The 18,407-nt window shown below is 40.6% G+C and overlaps 1 protein-coding gene across 1 annotated transcript; it reads right to left on the bottom strand.

Annotated features, from left to right (window-relative positions):
- Positions 1-417: 417 nt before the first annotated feature.
- Positions 418-8,754, bottom strand: LOC309701856 (Fc receptor-like protein 5). The gene is made up of 5 exons (XM_082526165.1): positions 8,664-8,754; positions 5,689-5,952; positions 5,297-5,554; positions 2,937-3,086; positions 418-1,250 (listed from the first exon to the last, which is right to left on the bottom strand). The coding sequence occupies exons 1-5, from the start codon at positions 8,692-8,694 to the stop codon at positions 1,210-1,212; spliced, it is 744 nt and encodes a 247-aa protein (XP_082382291.1). The 5' UTR covers positions 8,695-8,754; the 3' UTR covers positions 418-1,209.
- Between the last annotated feature and the right edge of the window lie 9,653 nt (positions 8,755-18,407).

Below are 18,407 nucleotides of genomic sequence, written 5' to 3' on the forward strand. Positions count from 1 at the left end.
CACAGAGTGTCAAAACACTCAGAATTCTATGCAGTTACACAGTGAAGACAAATGATAAGAGGATTATTAATGTTCACGCTGCACTGAAAAAAGCTCATGACTCACAAACCATAAACTCGTGTAAAAAGAACTAAAAGTAACATTTGTATAAGAAACATATTGATTTATCTTTAACGAAATCCAAGCAGTGGATGAGAGTCCACAGTGAGAAAGTGAGAGGAGACTTCATAGATTTCATATTATAGAAAAAAACAAGTCCACAGTGTGTGGGAGAATAAAACATTTTGCCTCTTTCTTCTTTAAATCAACATCCATGTTTCAGTTTTAATTCTTAAATTCAGGAAGTGTGCTCAGATGGCCAGTTTTGCTTTCTACAGTTTTAAAGGTTACTCAGTGAATGTCAGCCAAAATAAGAGCTGTCTGACTTAAACTGCTTCAGTGCTTGATTATTTAATTACTCACCAGAGGGGACGCTGGGTCATCTTTTATGAAAGGAACTTTCTAAAACAACATTATAAGTATTTTAATTACTTTATATAAAATGTTCAGATTGCATTAAAATAAGCAACAAGTGTAAAAATGCCCACAAGGTGGCGACAGACAGACAATGCTGATGAGGACATTTGTGAGACTATTTTTCACATTTTTTGATGTCAAAGGCACATCTGCCTGGTTACTGTTATTTCTTCATCCCACTTACCACAGCAGATAGTTAATGCCAGGTTACAGAGTAACACAAGAGTAATGTTTCTAAAAGTAAGAACATATATTTTTTGATGTATTTAGAACAGCAGTAATACAGACAGACACTGATGCATAAAATGATACATTAAACCACAGGACATATTATAAATTAAAGAAGTATTTGACAAATCTCTTACAACAGGTTTATAAAAGACAATATACTAGTTTGTATATACAATCCTATATAAAACAAGTGCAGCCTGGAGCGTGAGCGGCCCTGGTGAAGGTTTGCACTCTCAGAGTGCTTCTTCATAACATTGTGACACTCAGTTTGTCCTTTAAACATAAAACTCATCAAATGCAAAAATGAGACAGTTTTCTGTTCAGTTTATATAATTTTAGATTCATACAAAATCGAACATCATTGCTGCTGAGAGGTTATTAAGGTTGAAAAGATCAGTGTAAGACTATTGCTTTAATCCCAGTGATATGTTGATTGTTGATCATCGTCTTCCTGCACTCAAGTTAGAGATGATCAGGCCATTTCCTTTTAGCCTCAGCTCGAGCTGCAGGAAGAACAAAAACTATTTATAGTGCGACATTTTTCAAAGATGACATTTAGTCACATATAAGCTGCTTCATACAACAGCAACAACACCTATTGTTTCCAGAGAACCAGCTCTGTTTCCACCTCATTGACTGTAACAAGGATATCAGATAACTGTCTGTCAGCTGTTCTGCCACAGAAATGACTCAACAGCAGCTGGAAACTTTGCTGTGAAATGTGATGCAAACAAGTGAACATCCATCCTCGCTGCAGGAGCATGAACATACTCAGACACCACCAGGGGGCTGCATCACATGGTGTCATTTGACTTTGCACCACTGTGGATGCCCCGCTCCCCTTAATGTGGTTAGACTGAACCAAAGATTATAATAACTGTTTCTACTCTATGGTTTCACTCAGTCAAACAGACGTTGCCTTCAGGTGACATGATGATCGTTATCTATGTGTTAGGTCTGATATCATTAGCTTGTTCTGGCTCCAAATGCCCACCAAGCAGCAGCTTAAGAAGCAAAAGTAAAATGGTGAAATTCTGACAGTGACGATGTCCAGGCCTGCATGAAAAAGAGGACATTTTAGATTTAATGGAGGGTGAAGTAAGCAGTAACCTCTACTGTAGCCTTCTGACTGGTAAATAACCTGCTCTACCACCAATACATTCACACAGACAGATAAAAAAATGACATTTTGGCTCACAGCACTGCATTAAACCCATAAATACTTGGTGCCAAGATGGGAAACACAACAATCAGCACTGAAATTCCATTACGATTACATAATTTCATATTTCAGACCTTAATGTGAGATTTTATCATTTTGCTCATTCTTTTCAAAGCTCTTGATTTTTTTTAAAAAAAGGTGAGGCCTACTCATTACAAGCTGTAAGGTTGGGGAAACGTGCAGTCAGCTGAGACTGAAGAAGTCACTTGGATGAGTCACCAAATGTTTCTACCACTGAAAACATTACGTCCAGATGAGCAGAATCAACTTTTTGGGTTCAAGCATCAGGTTGATGCCTGATGCTTCAGGTCTGCAACCTCATGCAGTCAGATTCCATCTTTAAAGCAACGTTTGTGCCTGATGACTAAAGTAATAAAATCCAGCCTGAACGTCATGGATCTAAAACTGAACTTCAGAAATGTATTTACAAATAGTGACAGAGTGAGGTAATGCTACTTTTCTTCAATGATCTCCCAAAGCATTGCAAGATACAGAGACAAATACCAAAACAACTCTGGAGGTTTAAGAGTTATTATACTCTCAATAAGAACGCACATTTACAGCAGTGGTTTAGCTCACTGGGTTCAGCAGGTGATGCATATGTCATAAAGCTAATACAGAAACCTGAGCTTTTACTCTGAGTTCTGCTCCCAGCTTTCATGTCTTCTCTCCACTGTCTTATTGCAGTAAAGGCCTTCCAAAAAAGTGCATGTTAAAGATCAGTAAGAGAGGCGCAGCATCTGCAAGTAACCCTGCAACTAAGGTGGCACCATGTGCACGGGCTAATGGGTTAAAAGTCTGACATTGTGAACTTAATGTCCAGAGTGAAATTTTAGTTTTTGTAAAGTTTACTCATTATATATGATAATAATTCATTTTTGACATTTCTTCAGCACCTATGTCCTCTGACCCCTTTAGGAAAATTGACATAAACCAACATAATCAGAATTTTTTGAAGTTTTCTTACCTTGAGCCCACTTCCTGTAGGTGTACACAGCCAGTATGAGTATACAGGTGTAGAGGATGAACAGCAGGATGGTGCTCAAAAGTTTGGGCAGAGCGATCGGAGGAGTAGGATCAGGATCAGGATCAGGGGTGGTCACGGGAATATTATTCTCTGTTAGGAGATAAAGTTTTATCATCAGTTCTTCTGTTTAGAGCGAGCATTAAAAAATGTTAATTTTAAATCAATATTTCGTGTTGATACATATGCAGAGATTACTGTGCATTTCACAAAAACATTTCAAGGAACCACATCAGGACATGAAAAACAGAGCTTCTGTGAAATGAGTCAAAGTTTTCAGCATAAAGATATGAGATGTATGACAAACCTTATACCTGGCCTACAGTACCACTTCCTGTGGTAGAACTGCTGCATATCCAGGAAGCAGCTCATATATATGAAAAAACCTGACACGCTTCATGTTGGTGACACGCTTCCAGTGACATTTCATTTCATTTGCTACAGTAGTTAGATTTTTCAGATTGGTTTTATAACGAAACACACAGTCATTTCATTTCTGGATAAGAAAGCAAATTACTCCATAAATATTTTAAACCAAATCTAAAATTCTAGCACATTTCTCTTTTGACCTTTTTATTTATTTTCTTTTTTAGTAGGGATGTCGGCCGGCAGTGTGTTCTCATTCTGGGACATCGATTAAAGCATTTATTTGCCAAATATCAGCTTCATTTACATCATAGTTGTGTGTTTAAGAAAAGAACTGGTTATGTCTCTAGTGTCTTCTCTAGACCCTAGGACTCTAAGACACCAGAAAAAGCATGTGATAGAGTGCAACATAGTGACTTTGTACTGTGTACTGTGTGCAGAAGTCAGGACGTCAGTGTCAGAGAAGTACACGAGAAGGGTGTTGCAGGACATGTAACAGGATGAGACAGTCATGAGGGGGATTAACAGATGGGTTTATGATGGGGTTGGGATGACATCAGAGATCAGCTCTGAGCTCCTTCTTATTTGAGATGGTGATGGACAAGCTGACAGATGAGGAGTTTCTGTGGACTATGATGTTTGCAGATGACACTGAAATTTGTATTAAGAGAGTGGGGAACAGGTGGAAGAGAGCCTGGGGAGGTGGAGGTAAGTTCTGGAGATGAGATGAATGAAAGTCCCTAGAAGTAAGCTAGAATACATGTTTGTGAATGTGGGAGACAGTGCACAAGAGAGGCAAAGAAGAGAGTGCAGGCAAGGTGCTGTGGGCAGAGATGAGTGTGAGTTATGGCAAAAGGATAACAGGAAGAATGAAAGGGGGAATTACAAAATGATAGTTACAGCTGCTGTGATATATAGTTTGGACAAGATAACACATCACTTCTCCCACCTCACAGCTGGAGGTGGGAGACAGTGGCAGAGAAAAGGACACTAAAGAAACTGCTGGACATTATGAACAATGCTGGGCATCCTCTGCACACGGCCATTAACAACCAGAAGAGTCTGTTCAGTGACAGGTTGGTTCTCCCCAAGACAAGAACTAACAGACTTAAAAACTCCTTTGTCCCACACGCCATCAGACTGTTTAACTCCTCTCTGGAGGGGAGAGGGAGGGGAAACAGGAGGACAAAGGAGGGGGGACAACTAAGCTGTAGTGCCTCTGCACCTCACTGTGCAATACCTTTTGTGCAATACTTTTGTTAATAGTCAATGGTGCAATAGACCTCAATACTTGAAATGTGCAATTCACTTGTATTTTTTATTTTTATTCCTATTTATTCTATTTATCCCCTTCGTATATTTTATTTATATTGTCTCTGTATTTATATATGTCTCTGTATTTATATATATGTGTGTGTGTGTGTGTGTGTGTGTGTGTGTGTGTGTGTGTGTGTGTGTGTGTGTGTGTGTGTGTGTGTGTGTGTGTATATACATATAATATTCTGTAACTGTAACTTCTGTCGGTGCTGTGCTTTTGGAAACAGAATTTCCCAGAGGAACCCACCCGAGGGATTAATAAAGTTTTATCTTATCTTATCTTAGAAGTGACGATAAACAGCGAGAATAAAACTGAAAACTACTTGGTTAACTTTTGATTTAGGAATATAAAACTTTAGGTTAATCAATGTCCCGGAAATGTTAAGATTTAGTTTACTCTTTAAAACTTACAGCTTTAAACCTGGCTTTCACCAGGCAGCATAGAGGGGTAGACATACTGGTGCATTATGGTGATACAGGTTTTGCTAATAAGTTGTGGTCAGGTTTATACAAAAAACATCCCATTTAATCACCAAGTTATAAATGAAACTGCTTTATGTATGCAACAGTATTTATAAGCTGTCAGACGAAAGCTTCATGAAATCTACCATCATCCTCACCTCTCACTTCCAGCCAAACCACTGGTGACTCTCCTTTTGTGGGATGTTCACACTTGTAGAAGCCTTCGTTCTCCTTGGACACATGGATAAGGCCCAACCTTCCTTCAGGCTTTTTTTCAAAAAAAGTACCATTTCTGTAGAATGCAGTACTGAAATTGGACGTAGACTCCTTTGCATATTTTTCCTTATAGGAGCAGTTTAGTGTCACACTGTCTCCCTCAGTCAGAGGAACAGCAGGACCCTGCAGGATGACACCAGCTGAAATGCAGAGAGAGAAACTGTGGTCTCTGACTCTGGTTTTGTTCTTAGTTAAAAAAAAATTGCAAAATGTGTTAATTTTATTTTTACTTAAGATACAACATCAACAATCTGACATTACTTAGCAAGCTTACTTGCCACTGTGATGTTGATGGTGTTGCTGCACTCCCTGCTGTCAGACTCGCACCAGTACACTCCACTGTCTGATGGGTAGACACCTTTGATGGTGCAGGATGATCCATTTAATTGGCCCCAGGTTTCACATGAAACAGAAGACCTTGTGGAGGTGTTTCTCTTCACTGTCCAGCTGCTGAAGCTGCCTGGCACTGCACAGCTCAGAGTCACGGTTTCATAATAAAAGAAGACTGACCTGCCGGGATGGATGCTCAGAGTAGCAGCTGCAGGTTCAAAAACATCAGGTCGAGACACATCAGTTGACATGTAGTACACGCAGTGTGAGAAGATCAATGACATAGATGCTGAAACCTTTTCTGCCACTGCATAGATTGAAACCAGCGACCGTTTTGGACAAAAGTTTCCACAAACTCAACATTGCCAAGAACGACATGGTAATGTTAGGCTTTTAAGCCCCACGCCCGCTACCAGGGGTAAAAAGGAGGAGCTCACGTTTATTCAGTTATAACACGGTGTCAGAAATATAAGTCCGAACATGTGCGGTATCCACAAAAACCTCTGAATCTCAGTTAAAATCTCATATAAACCATTTCTACAAAAACTAAACAGAACGAAAACAAGTCATGATTAAACGAACAGTTACGTAAATGTCCGCAAAACAAACAAAACCAAACAAGAAATTCTCCAGACTTTATGTAACCGGCTAAAGAAAGGTGAGTTATCTTCCAGAGATATCAACGATTCCAAACACCAAGTTTCACAACACTCTGACCAAAATTCACTGAACGAGCCGCAAAAGAAGACCACAAAAACACAGAAAATGGCTTACTGTTCAGATTTCGCAGTTAGCTCTTAGCCACGTGATTATCAGCAGTTTCCACGGCTAACTAATGGCATCAGAGCCATTTCCGTCAACAACCTACATTTTAGACCCACCTACAGACACGTGACTGGATGGAGGTCACATGTAGTAATTTTGGGGCCACGTTGAGTTTGGCCTTGCAAGTTCTGATTGGTTGAAGTGACAGGAACGTGGAATCATTACTGTGATTCTATTGGCTCAAACGATTAAAAAGAGGTGTCAATCATGCAAATTTACCAAAAGAAACCAAAGTTACAGCCCCTCAGAATTTAAAGGGCCAGAGGCCAATTAAACGCTACATGCGCATGGCAGAAAAGGGCCATTGCCATGTAAATGTGTGGTTAATTCTTCAAAAATGTATTAAAAAAACAAGCATTTTTAAGCAAAATTAATGAATTTCTGCTTAATTTTATTTTGATACCAAAATTGTAAGCACAGAGTTTGTATTTGCGGAGAAATAATCAATTAATTTTGGGTATTTCTTTTTAGAGCAGGAAGCTCAGAAACCACTTTGGGGCTCAAGATTAATGATTTCTTTGAAATGTTTTCTTTCCACTTTAATCTCTAATCTTAACCTTATTCCATTTCAAAAAAAAGTAATTGGTTGCACAAATTTGAATTTATTTTCGATTTTCTCAAATCTGCACTGCACATCAAAAGAATACTTTCAGGTTCAATATACATACACTTAAATCTTTTAGTAAGTGACACAGTCAGCTTTTCATGGGTGATCATGATTAACTACAACTGGTACTTTATTTCTGTCAGCACTAACGGACTTGTTTCACAGCGTTCATCAGATTAACCAATACTCAAAAAATGGGAAAGTCCAAAGATCTGAATGAAGATCTAAGAAGTAACATACAAAGGCACAGACTAAGACACACGCGCTTGATTGGGACAGAGGGGGAAACAGACATGGGAACAAGACAAAAAGAGAAGATGGAGAGGACGAGAGACATGATGGGCTGTGGAGAACACACATGGATGCACATGAAGGACAGATGAGACAAGGATGAAACACAAGGAGGAAAACCTGGGACAACTAAGGGAGACAAGACACAGAGGGGGGGGGAGCGAGACCACAGAAGCCGAGCAGACATAGACATGAGTGGGGAAAGCTGTAAACTCAATGACATTAGAAGAACCAAAACTCAAACCTAAAACGTCTTAGCAAAGCAAAAAATCAAACATCAACAAATATGTTAACCTAAAAAAGTAACCTCAAAGAGCTGGGTCAAAGACCCAGAACCAAAACATTCTGCCAATAAGAGAGGTCAAACTTCCCATCAGAGTTATGCCTGCAGCTTGTTGTTGGCTGTCACTAATATTTGTTAAATGTTAACCAAAAATTTCAACCTTTTTTTGTTTAGTTTTTTAAAGTCATTAAAGATGTAAGAACAGTTGAAGAAACCATTAAAAGCCCACAATTACCTCAACATTCACTCCCCTGATGAGTGTATGGAAACTTCTGACCATGAATGTTCAAGAAGGGTTAATGTTAGCTTCAGGGAAAACTAATCCATGTAAATATTCCACCATGTATGAAGTGATGCGAGTTATAACAACCATGAGAGCTGATGTCGCATTAACATGTACGAGAGGAATTCAAATTCAAAATCATAAAACGCACAAAATCAGGAATCTGCCCAGCTTACAGGGGCTTAGAGACAGATTACACCCGAGGACTCAAGTCATCAGTCCATCACAGAGCTAAACATTCACAGACAACCATCCTTACCCGTGAACAATTAAAATAACTAGTTAACCTAACAGGCATGTGTTTGGACCGTGGGAGGAAGTTAGACTAACAGGAACTCACACAGTCCAAACAAAGACACAAACTCCACTCACAAGACCCTTTAATCCTTTGGCTCTAAGCCAACATGGCTCATTTCTCAAATGATTTACAGAAGAAAAAAACAAATATGCTTTCTGATGTTCACATGTAGCAAAGTGTTTTAAAGGATTTCAGAAACTGCTTTTAAAACTTTAACCATCATTTAAGAATTGACTCATTGCAAATGAGAAAAACTGCATGCAAGCTATAAATGTAAAAACAAACAAAGATCTGTTGTTGACAAATATGAAATAAAAAGTCAGTTTTCTTACTGATCATGAGGCAGACTGGTGCGATCATCATCCTGTTTTAAAGATGACTTTGTTTGAAGTCTGAAAAAAATAATTTAAACCACATCCTGCCAAAGCCTTCTCACACCATGCACAGCGCACACCCACAAAATAACATAAAAAAACTCATCAAGTACCCTATGCTGGACCTGCAACACCTTTGCATTTATATCTAGAGACCATAAAGTCTAAATGTCTTCTTTATTTCTGTTCCTTTAGAAATAGTAGTTGAATGTGTGGACTGTAAAACAGAGTTTTACAGAAGGAACATTTTCTGTATTAACAGGACTATCAGTATGTGTTTGCCACCAGGTTGAAAGCTCAGGAACTCCTCAATGAGTCTTAGTGGATCGGGCAGATTTATAGCACAGGTCCATGATGGAGGTGCTTTGCTATAACCGTATTAAACCTGGGTAGCAAGAGAAAAAGAGGGGGTTGGGCGCAATCTGATACAGGGCTTCCTCTAATCAGCCAGAGGCTCCACACTTATTATTTTTCAATAGGCTGATAACATCCAAAATAACAGTTAGAAGCTCAGACAGAACACTTTATCCCCTAACCAGTCGCCGGTGACGTTTTTTTTCCAACCGTTCTCTAAACTACCGTAACAAACCAAACGGTTTGTGCAATCTTAAAAATTACAACGGTTCCTGAAAGCAGCAACATTGCTTACCTTAATGATTTTAGTGTCACACTAGAGTCAGTGTCAACAGAAACATTGACAGTAGAGTCTGCATCACAGCAGCCCAGGGTTGAGAAAGAGTAAGTGAGTGCGAAAGAGCCATACAGAAAACTGAATTTCAGCCCAGATCAATGAGTAATGATGACAGGGTTTCATGGCAATAAGAACATTATGTGTTATGCCATGCTATTTTACTTTACAAATGACTCATCACCCATCAGCAAATTAGAAAAAGATGAAAATAAGCAAGACAATATCCTGATTTGCGTGTATTTACATATTAAAGCAACAACAAATGACTTGTCGCATACATGCAGGTTAATAAGGTTTTAAAATGGCATCATTGTAATTTAGACAGGACTCATTTTTGTTTTGTTTTTGCTTATTTTGATTTCACATCATGTTTGATGGAAAGAAAATCCAGACTTTAGATTAAATCTGAGCAGGATGACAATATTACATTTATATTTTTTTAACACAGGTACCTTGTTTCTTACCATGTTAACAGTCTCTCTCTTCACTTGCATACCCACCACGGAGGCCGTGGAGACGGTCAGAAAACGACTACAAGAAGACAGCTCCTTGGAGGACAGGACCAACTTCACACCCAATCAGATCTGCACACTGTTAGACCTCTGCCTCACCACTACATATTTCAAGTACAACGAAGGCTTTTACAGACAAAAACATGGCTGTGCCATGGGCTCCCCCGTGTCACCTATTGTAGCCAACCTTTACATGGAGGAAGTGGAAAGGAAGGCTCTTGGCTCTTTCAAAGGAAGAGTACCCAGCCACTGGTACAGATATGTGGACGACACCTGGGTCAAAATCAAGACACAAGAAGTGGAATCCGTCACTGCGCACATTAACGCTGTGGATAAAAACATCAAGTTCACTAGGGAAGACACAAAGGATAACTGTTTGCCGTTCCTGGACTGCGCTGTGCACATTGAAGAGAACGGCAAACTCAACATCGAAATTTACCGGAAGCCCACACACACGGACCAGTACCTCCTCTTTGACTCCCATCACCCTCTGGAACACAAACTTGGAGTAATTAGGACCCTACACCACCGGGCAGAACATGTTCCCTCTCAACCTGAAGGAAAAAAGAAGGAACACACACATGTAAAGGAAGCACTCAAAACGTGCGGCTATCCTAAATGGGCGTTTTTAAAGTCAGCAAAGAGGCACAGAAAAGAAGACCAGACACCAGCGAAGGAGGATAAGAAGGACAGACGCAACAACATTGTCATCCCCTATGTAGCCGGTGTATCAGAAAAACTCAGGAGAGTTTTCTCCAAGCATGACATCCCAGTGTATTTCAGACCCAGCAACACACTCAGACAGAAACTGGTTCACCCGAAAGACAAAACGCCAAAACACAAACTTAACAATGTGGTGTATGCTGTACAGTGCAGTGAGGAATGCCCAGACCTCTACATTGGAGAGACCAAACAGCCACTTCACAAGCGCATGGCACAACACAGAAGAGCCACTTCCACAGGACAAGACTCAGCAGTCCATCTGCATCTTAAGGATAAAGGACACTCTTTCGAGGATGCCAATGTTCACATTTTGGACAGAGAGGACAGATGGTTTGAAAGAGGAGTGAAAGAAGCCATCTATGTCCACTGTGAGCGACCATCTTTGAACAGAGGCGGTGGTTTACGACACCAACTCTCTGCCATCTATAATCCAGTTTTGAGATCCCTTCCCAGACGCCTTAACGCCCACTCACATCCTGGGCCATCTGACCTCAGGAATTCGCATGACAAGGTGGGGCCAGGTTTCACAATGAACACACCCGAAACTCTGGCTGATTGGGTCCCACACCCAATTTCACACCTTGGCTCAGGTGATTAGAGGATCATCAGGGGGTCCTTTTGTCCCTCTGTGGGGGTCACTCCCACTAGGTTTATATCTGGGACTCTCCACCATTTGACCTTAGAACTGAAGAAGCTTCTCGGATGAGAGGTGAAACGTCTTCAAGCAACTTAAAGAAGTCCAGACGCTTTTCTTTGCAAGCTCCTTTGACTACGATGACCTGGATGACTGAGAACCTTCACAGACAATATAGCATGTCCTGACTGCGGGGTTTTGGAAACAAATTAAAACGTACAGCTCTGTTATCACTTCCAGCATAAATGAAGACAGAAAACTAAAAAGCAGTGATGTTTGTAGGGTTACTGAAGTTGGGCTAGCTGGTATATAATGATGTGCTACGTGACCGCTAGCGACACAGCTATGTTAGCATAATATAAACAAGCTAACTTTTTTTTCCACTCGATAAAAGTTAATGTGAGTGTTCTCGGTGGTCAGGAACAAATGTAATCGCATGGCAGGATGCTGTAAAAGGACCAAAGTTCAGTCAGGAGAACAACTGAGATAATCCATCCACAATACGAGGTTAGTCATTAATATACTGCTGCATGTGCTGGGCTGTAGTTACATCCTAAGGTTTTAAAAACTGAGCTTAAAAGAATGATTAGCGGTAATAAAAGCCGAGGGAGGTCAACAGTGATCACAGACTGTTTTAGGAGCTTTTTGAGATCAAATAGAAGAAAATACCTAACATTAAACATGTTAACAACACAAAAGCCATATTAAACGCAGACTACTTTAGGCCCGGAAGTAGGATTCGTCACGTCATCACTTAACGACCGGGTTGTCAAGAATGTCGCACTCGCTTACATCATTGTCACGAGACATTCTCGCAAAAAAATCCCGGTTTTAGTAACGCAGCGTTTCTATGGGAAAGTAACGGTAATCTAATTACCGTTTTTGCAATAGTAATCCCTTACTTTACTCGTTACCTGAAAAAAGTAATCAGATTACAGTAACTCGTTACAAGTAACGCTTTACTGCCCATCTCTGCGAGCTTGACATTGGGACAGAGGGGGAAACAGACATGGGAACAAGACAAAAAGAGAAGATTGAGAGGACGAGAGACATGATGGGCAGTGGAGAACACAGGGTTTAAGAGACATTATTTTGAAGCAGCCTACCAATGCGGAGGGAGAAGAAGACGGAGCAAAGAATGCAGAGGCCTACGCGGAGCTGATCCAGTTTCTGGATGACAAAAGTTTGTCTCTTGTTATGCGAGAAGCAGCGGACGATGGACGGAAGGTGCTGGGGATTCTAAGAAACTATTATGCAGGTAAAGGAAAGCCTCGTATAATTAGCCTGTATACAGAACTCACTTCGCTCCAAAGGTCCAGCAGTGAGAGTGTGACTGAGTATGTGATACGAGCAGAGACAATAATCACAGCCCTGAGGAATGCTGGTGAAACATTGAGTGATGGGCTATTGGTAGCAATGGTTTTGAAGGGACTGCCAGAATCGTTCAAACCGTTTGCTATCCATGTCACACAAAGTGAAGTTGAAGTGACTTTTGCTGAATTTAAAACTAAACTGCGAAGCTTTGAAGACACAGAGAAAATGCACGCTGCAGCGTCAGATGACAACATCATGAACGCACGTGCAAGACCGAGCGACAATCCCACGTTTGAAAAATCAAATGACCGTGGGGCCGGCAACGCAGACATAGTGTGTTTCAGATGCGGACTAAAAGGACACAAAGCCAGGACGTGTCAGCGCAAGCAGTGGTGCAGCGAGTGTAAAAGCACCACCCATCGGGACTCAACATGCAGACGGAAACGGCGGCAAGACAACGTACGGAAAGTTTCCGAGGAGTCGGGTAGCAAAGACTACGCATTCCGGGTGAGCAGCGAGGATGCAGCGTTCCAGTCAGAGCATGGCATCAACAAAAAGGGTCTGATGGTGGACACAGGGGCAACTTCGCATATTGTCACAGATATAACGAAGTTCAGTAGATTCGACGACAGTTTCCAGCCCAAGTCACACTACGTAGAGTTGGCTGACGGCACAAAGTGCACTGGAGTTGCAGAGCAAAGAGGGGAGGCAGAGTTTTGCTTGATGGACAGCAGGGGGCAGTGCCACAAAACAACCCTGAAACAGGCACTGTACATCCCATGGTATCCACAAGACATCTTCTCTGTGAAAGCAGCTACCTCAAACGGGGCAACTATGATCTTCAAGCAAGGAAAAGACACCCTGCGACACAAAGACGGTACAAGGTTCCCAATATATGAGTACAACAGACTGTACTACCTACAAACAGTAAACACTGAAGGTAAAGACCAGTGTAAGGGTTGCTATGACATGCAAACATGGCATGAAATTCTTGGTCACTGTAATTATGATGACATTCAGAAATTACAGGGGGTTGTTGATGGTATGGCATTCAAAGGAAAAACAGACAAATCGGTCTTGCATTGTGAAGTGTGCACACAGGGAAAGTTTGTTCAAACTAGAAACAGGGGCCCTGATGCACGAGCCAAAACCGCCTTAGAGCTGGTACACACAGATCTAGCTGGTCCAGTAGACCCAGAGTCCAGAGATGGATATAGATTTGCACTATCATTCACTGATGACTATTCCAGTGCGGTGTTTGTGTATTTTCTGAAAAACAAGAGTGACACAGCAAAAGCGACACAGAAGTTTTTGGCTGATACAGCCCCGTATGGGCAAGTTAAATGTATCAGGTCTGACAATGGAACAGAGTTTATGGGAAATGAGTATCAGGCACTCCTTAGCAAAAATGGAATCAGGCATGAGACCTCAGCACCATACTCACCACACCAAAATGGTACTGCAGAACGCAATTGGCGCACTCTTTTTGATATGGCCAGGTGTATGTTAATAGAGAAACAGTTACCTAAAGAGTTGTGGACTTACGCAGTGCAAACAGCAGCTGTAGTGAGGAATAGATGTTTTAACAGACGCACAGAACAGACACCATATTTAATGCTGACAGGAAGAAGGCCAAACCTTTCCAGGATGCAGACATTTGAGTCAGTGTGTTATGCCTACAGGCAGAACAAGAGAAAACTAGACTCAAGGTATGAGAAAGGAATTTTTGTTGGATATGACAAGAACAGTCCAGCTTATATGGTCTACTACCCAGACAGTGGGAAAGTACAGAAGCATAGACTGGTGAAGTTTGAGACTAAAACAAGAGTAGAGAGACAAACACAGACTGACAAGGTGCCAGATGATGAGGGTGACTTTGAGACACAAAACAGGTCCACCAACACCAGAGAACAGACTGATGTGAGTACAGAACACACAGATACTCAAGAACAGATCCCAGTAAGCATGTCTGAGATGAGCAGCCAGTCACAGGAGAATGAACTCGACTGCGAGGCTGCAAGGTATCCTTCCAGAGTGAGAAAGAGGCCTGGGTATTTAAGTGAATATGTTACTGATAAGGAGGATTGTGATCAAGTACTCACAAACATGGATTATTGTTACAGAGCAATGTGTAACATTACCCAAACATTCAAGGAAGCAATAACTTCATCTAACTCAGAGAAATGAGTCAGTGCAATGGATGAAGAGATGCAATCACTAAGAGAAAATGACACATTTACCTTAACCACTTTGCCTGAGGGTAAGAAGACAGTGGGGGGTAGATGGGTGTACGCAGTCAAAAACAATGTTGATGGATCTGAGAAGTACAAGGCACGTTATGTTGCTAAAGGATATAGTCAAAGGATAGGTGTGGATTATGAAGAAACATTTTCCCCTACTGCTAACCTGACTAGTATCAGAGTGTTGATGCAAAAGGCAGCACAAGAAAACATGCTTTTACATCAGATGGATGTTAAAGCTGCCTATCTTCACGCACCAATAGATTGTGAGGTATTCATGGAACAACCTGAGGGTTATGAGGTAAAATCCGACACAAATGAAAAACTGGTGTGCAAGTTGAAAAAGTCGCTATATGGGCTAAAACAATCAGGCCGAAATTGGAACAAGTTGTTGCATGAATATCTGAGTGAGAACAACTTTGTGCAGAACCCCGCTGACCATTGTGTTTACATGACAGAAAATAAGAAGGTGATTCTGATAGTATGGGTGGATGACCTGATCATTGCTGCTAGTGATGAAAGTGAACTAACTGTTGTGAAGAAAATGCTTGCAGCAAAGTTCAAAATGAAGGATTTGGGTAAACTGAGACATTTCATTGGTGTAGATTTTGACCAGAGTGATAACTGTGTAAAAATGTCACAAAAACAATATGTGGAAAAAATACTTGAAAGATTCAACATGCAGGATTGTAAAGAAAGACAGACACCCTGTGAGCAAAAACTGAACTATGCTGATGATGCAGAAAAGATGAGTGATGTCAAAAGGTACAGAGAGGCAGTTGGTAGTCTGATCTATTTGGCTACATGCACAAGACCAGACTTGAGTTTTATAGTCAGTAAACGTTCACAGTACTTTACTGAGCCAACTGAAGACCAATGGACTACAGTAAAACATGTACTGAGGTATCTGAAAGGGACAACCGAGAAAGAACTGTGTTACAGGAAATGTGACAACAAAGAACTGAGGTTGTGGGCATACAGCGATGCTGATTGGGCAGCTGATGTAACAGACAGACGGAGTACAACTGGTTATTGCATAAGCGTGTCTGTAGATGGTCCTTTAATCTCATGGAAAACCAAAAGACAACCTACTGTTGCATTATCTACCTGTGAAGCGGAGTACATGGCTTTAGCTGCAACCCTACAAGAAGTTTTGTACCTAATGCAACTGTTACAAGGTATTGATGGACAAAAATATGCACCGCCAAAAGTTCATGAAGATAATCAGGGTGCAATTGCGTTGGCGAAGAATCCTGTGACGAGACAGAGATGTAAACATGTTGACATAAAGTACCACTTTGTGAGATCAACTGTGAGTGCAGGAAAAATAACTCTGGATTATTGTTCAACAGAAGAGATGGTTGCAGATGTAATGACAAAACCTGCAACAAAAGTTAAGCTGTTCAAGTTTGAGAAGTTTATGTTTGGGCATTAACATGGTATACGGACATGTATACAGTACTGAGGAAGAAACCTTTTGTTTGTTTGTTTTTGTTTACTAAAGAGCATCATAATATGAGAGCAAGTGGGGGTGTTGAAATAAGAAGAGAAAATGCTCTCAATTATGGAGACAGTCAAATGGTCTATTTATGTTTGATACGTGCTTTGCATTTGTGTGGCTGTTAATAAAGTTAGCGCGCTCTAGGGGGCGTATGCGTTCATCAAAAATGGCCGAAGGCTGGTGTATATTTATTCCTCCCTAGAATAGATTTTATTGCGCATTTTCATACCTCTGCCAACACAAACAATATTTGTCTCTTATGTATAATACATCTGTATATACACTTTCCTATCCTAAGGTGATAGGAAATATAAATAAATACAACTTGAATCTTTGACCCAGAGTTCATGCTCACTGCTGTAATATACACACACATATATATTATATATATACATATATTTCCAGTCCTGTGGTCTCAGCCTCAGATACTGAACTAATCAAAGTGATGTCATGACAAAAATGAACGACCAAAAAAAGATTTTTTCTCCTTCTTTTCTGTCACACAAAGCTGTGGAAGCCCGTTTCCGCCACTAAAAAAAAAAAGGATACTTAACTCGAAATTTCGAGTTATCTTTCTCGAAATTTTGACTTATTTTCTCGAAATTTTGAGTTATCTTTCTCGAAATTTTGACTTAGCAACTCGAAATTTCGACTTAATAACTCGAAATTATGAGAAAAATAACTCGAAATTTTGAGTTATTTTCTCAAAATTTCGAGTTAGCTCTGCCAATCAGTAATCTATGTGAATGACGTCATTTCCGTGTTACCCGGAAGCTGAAGCCCTCAGCTACAAATGCTACAGAAATGCTAACAGTATTACAGATACGGATCATGAATTCACAAATTGCTGAGTATTTTAAGCGTGGCTTCACAAATGAGGAGATTCTTGCGTTATTAGCTGAATCACATGGCATTACTATCAGCCTCCGTATAGATGAAAGGATTTTACACAACAACCGACTTTGGCGCAGAAAGAACAAAACAGAGGTGGGAGAGGTGGTAGCTTTTATACAAGCACAATTGGCAACCTCAGGACAGTGTCATGGGTATCGCTGGATGCACCAGAAGTGTTGGATGAATGGGATTGTTACTGACAGAGAAACCGTTCGTCTTCTGCTCCGTTTATTCGATGGAGAAGGTGTGGATTTGAGGTCACGTAGACGACTGCGGAGGCGAGTGTATCATAGCAGAGGCCCCAACTATGTGTGGCATATCGACGGCTACGATAAACTGAAGCCATTTGAGATTGCAATCAGTGGATGCAGGGCTCTAGACTAACTTTTTGACATGGGCGCACTTAGGTACGCCTAACTTTAAAAATTTAGGCGTACCGGCACAAAAGTTAGGCGCACTCAAATTTTTCAACCGCATCGCTTAACACCGCAGTTTTACATGTGCACTTTCTTTGGGGGAGGAAGTCCATACAGACAATATTAATTTCTAAATTATTAACTAACAAACTTGTGCTTAAAGTGCTTTGTCAATATTGTAGAAAATGTTAAAAACTTAATCATCATCTTGGCCTCCTCTGACGACCTGTTTGCTGCTGTCTGCTGCTGAAAGGCCGTGGGGAGAGGGGACACTTGGGCAGTGCATTTACTGCAGCATATAATGTGCTTTTTCAGCATTCAAATATTGATGGCACCGTGTCAGAAATATTATAATTCTGATCATTTATCAGTACTGATACACATGAGACTTCATCAGAATTGTGAAAATCACAGCAGATGCCTTTGTGTGAAAGTAACAGAATAAAACACAGGAAAACATGAAGGAGATTTTCCTGGTCTGGCTTTTTATAGCAGATAACCTTAAAAATATTCTGCAATTTTGCATAATTTTAAGAAATTAAAATTTCTTCAGTATTGAACAGCAGAAATTAGGCTTTCTTGTCCGAGGTCATTTAAGTGAAAAAAGAAAAAGCGCTGTAAACAACGCTAGACTGGTGGGTAATAAGCGAATGAATAATGCAGAAAACAGATTTGAGACGGGAAACTGTTCCTGAAGTACAGAGAGAGAGAGAGCTGTGCAGGAAGTGTGATTTTTATCGTGGTGGAAGCAAAACAGCAAAAGTCAGAGGGAATTCA

Source organism: Aulonocara stuartgranti (genome assembly GCF_965226115.1).
Source record: "Aulonocara stuartgranti genome assembly, chromosome: 3".
In the NCBI taxonomy this organism is placed as follows: Eukaryota; Metazoa; Chordata; class Actinopteri; order Cichliformes; family Cichlidae; genus Aulonocara; species Aulonocara stuartgranti.

Bases quoted from the DNA above. Each gene is read 5' to 3' on its own strand.
- LOC309701856 (XM_082526165.1), bottom strand. From the start codon at position 8,694: ATGATGATCGCACCAGTCTGCCTCATGATCA. The intron at 3,087-5,296 runs GTGAGGATGATG...ATCTCCTAACAG, and splicing joins GGTTTGGCTGGAAGTGAGAG to AGAATAATATTCCCGTGACC. The intron at 1,251-2,936 runs GTAAGAAAACTT...TTCTTCCTGCAG, and splicing joins CTACAGGAAGTGGGCTCAAG to CTCGAGCTGAGGCTAAAAGG.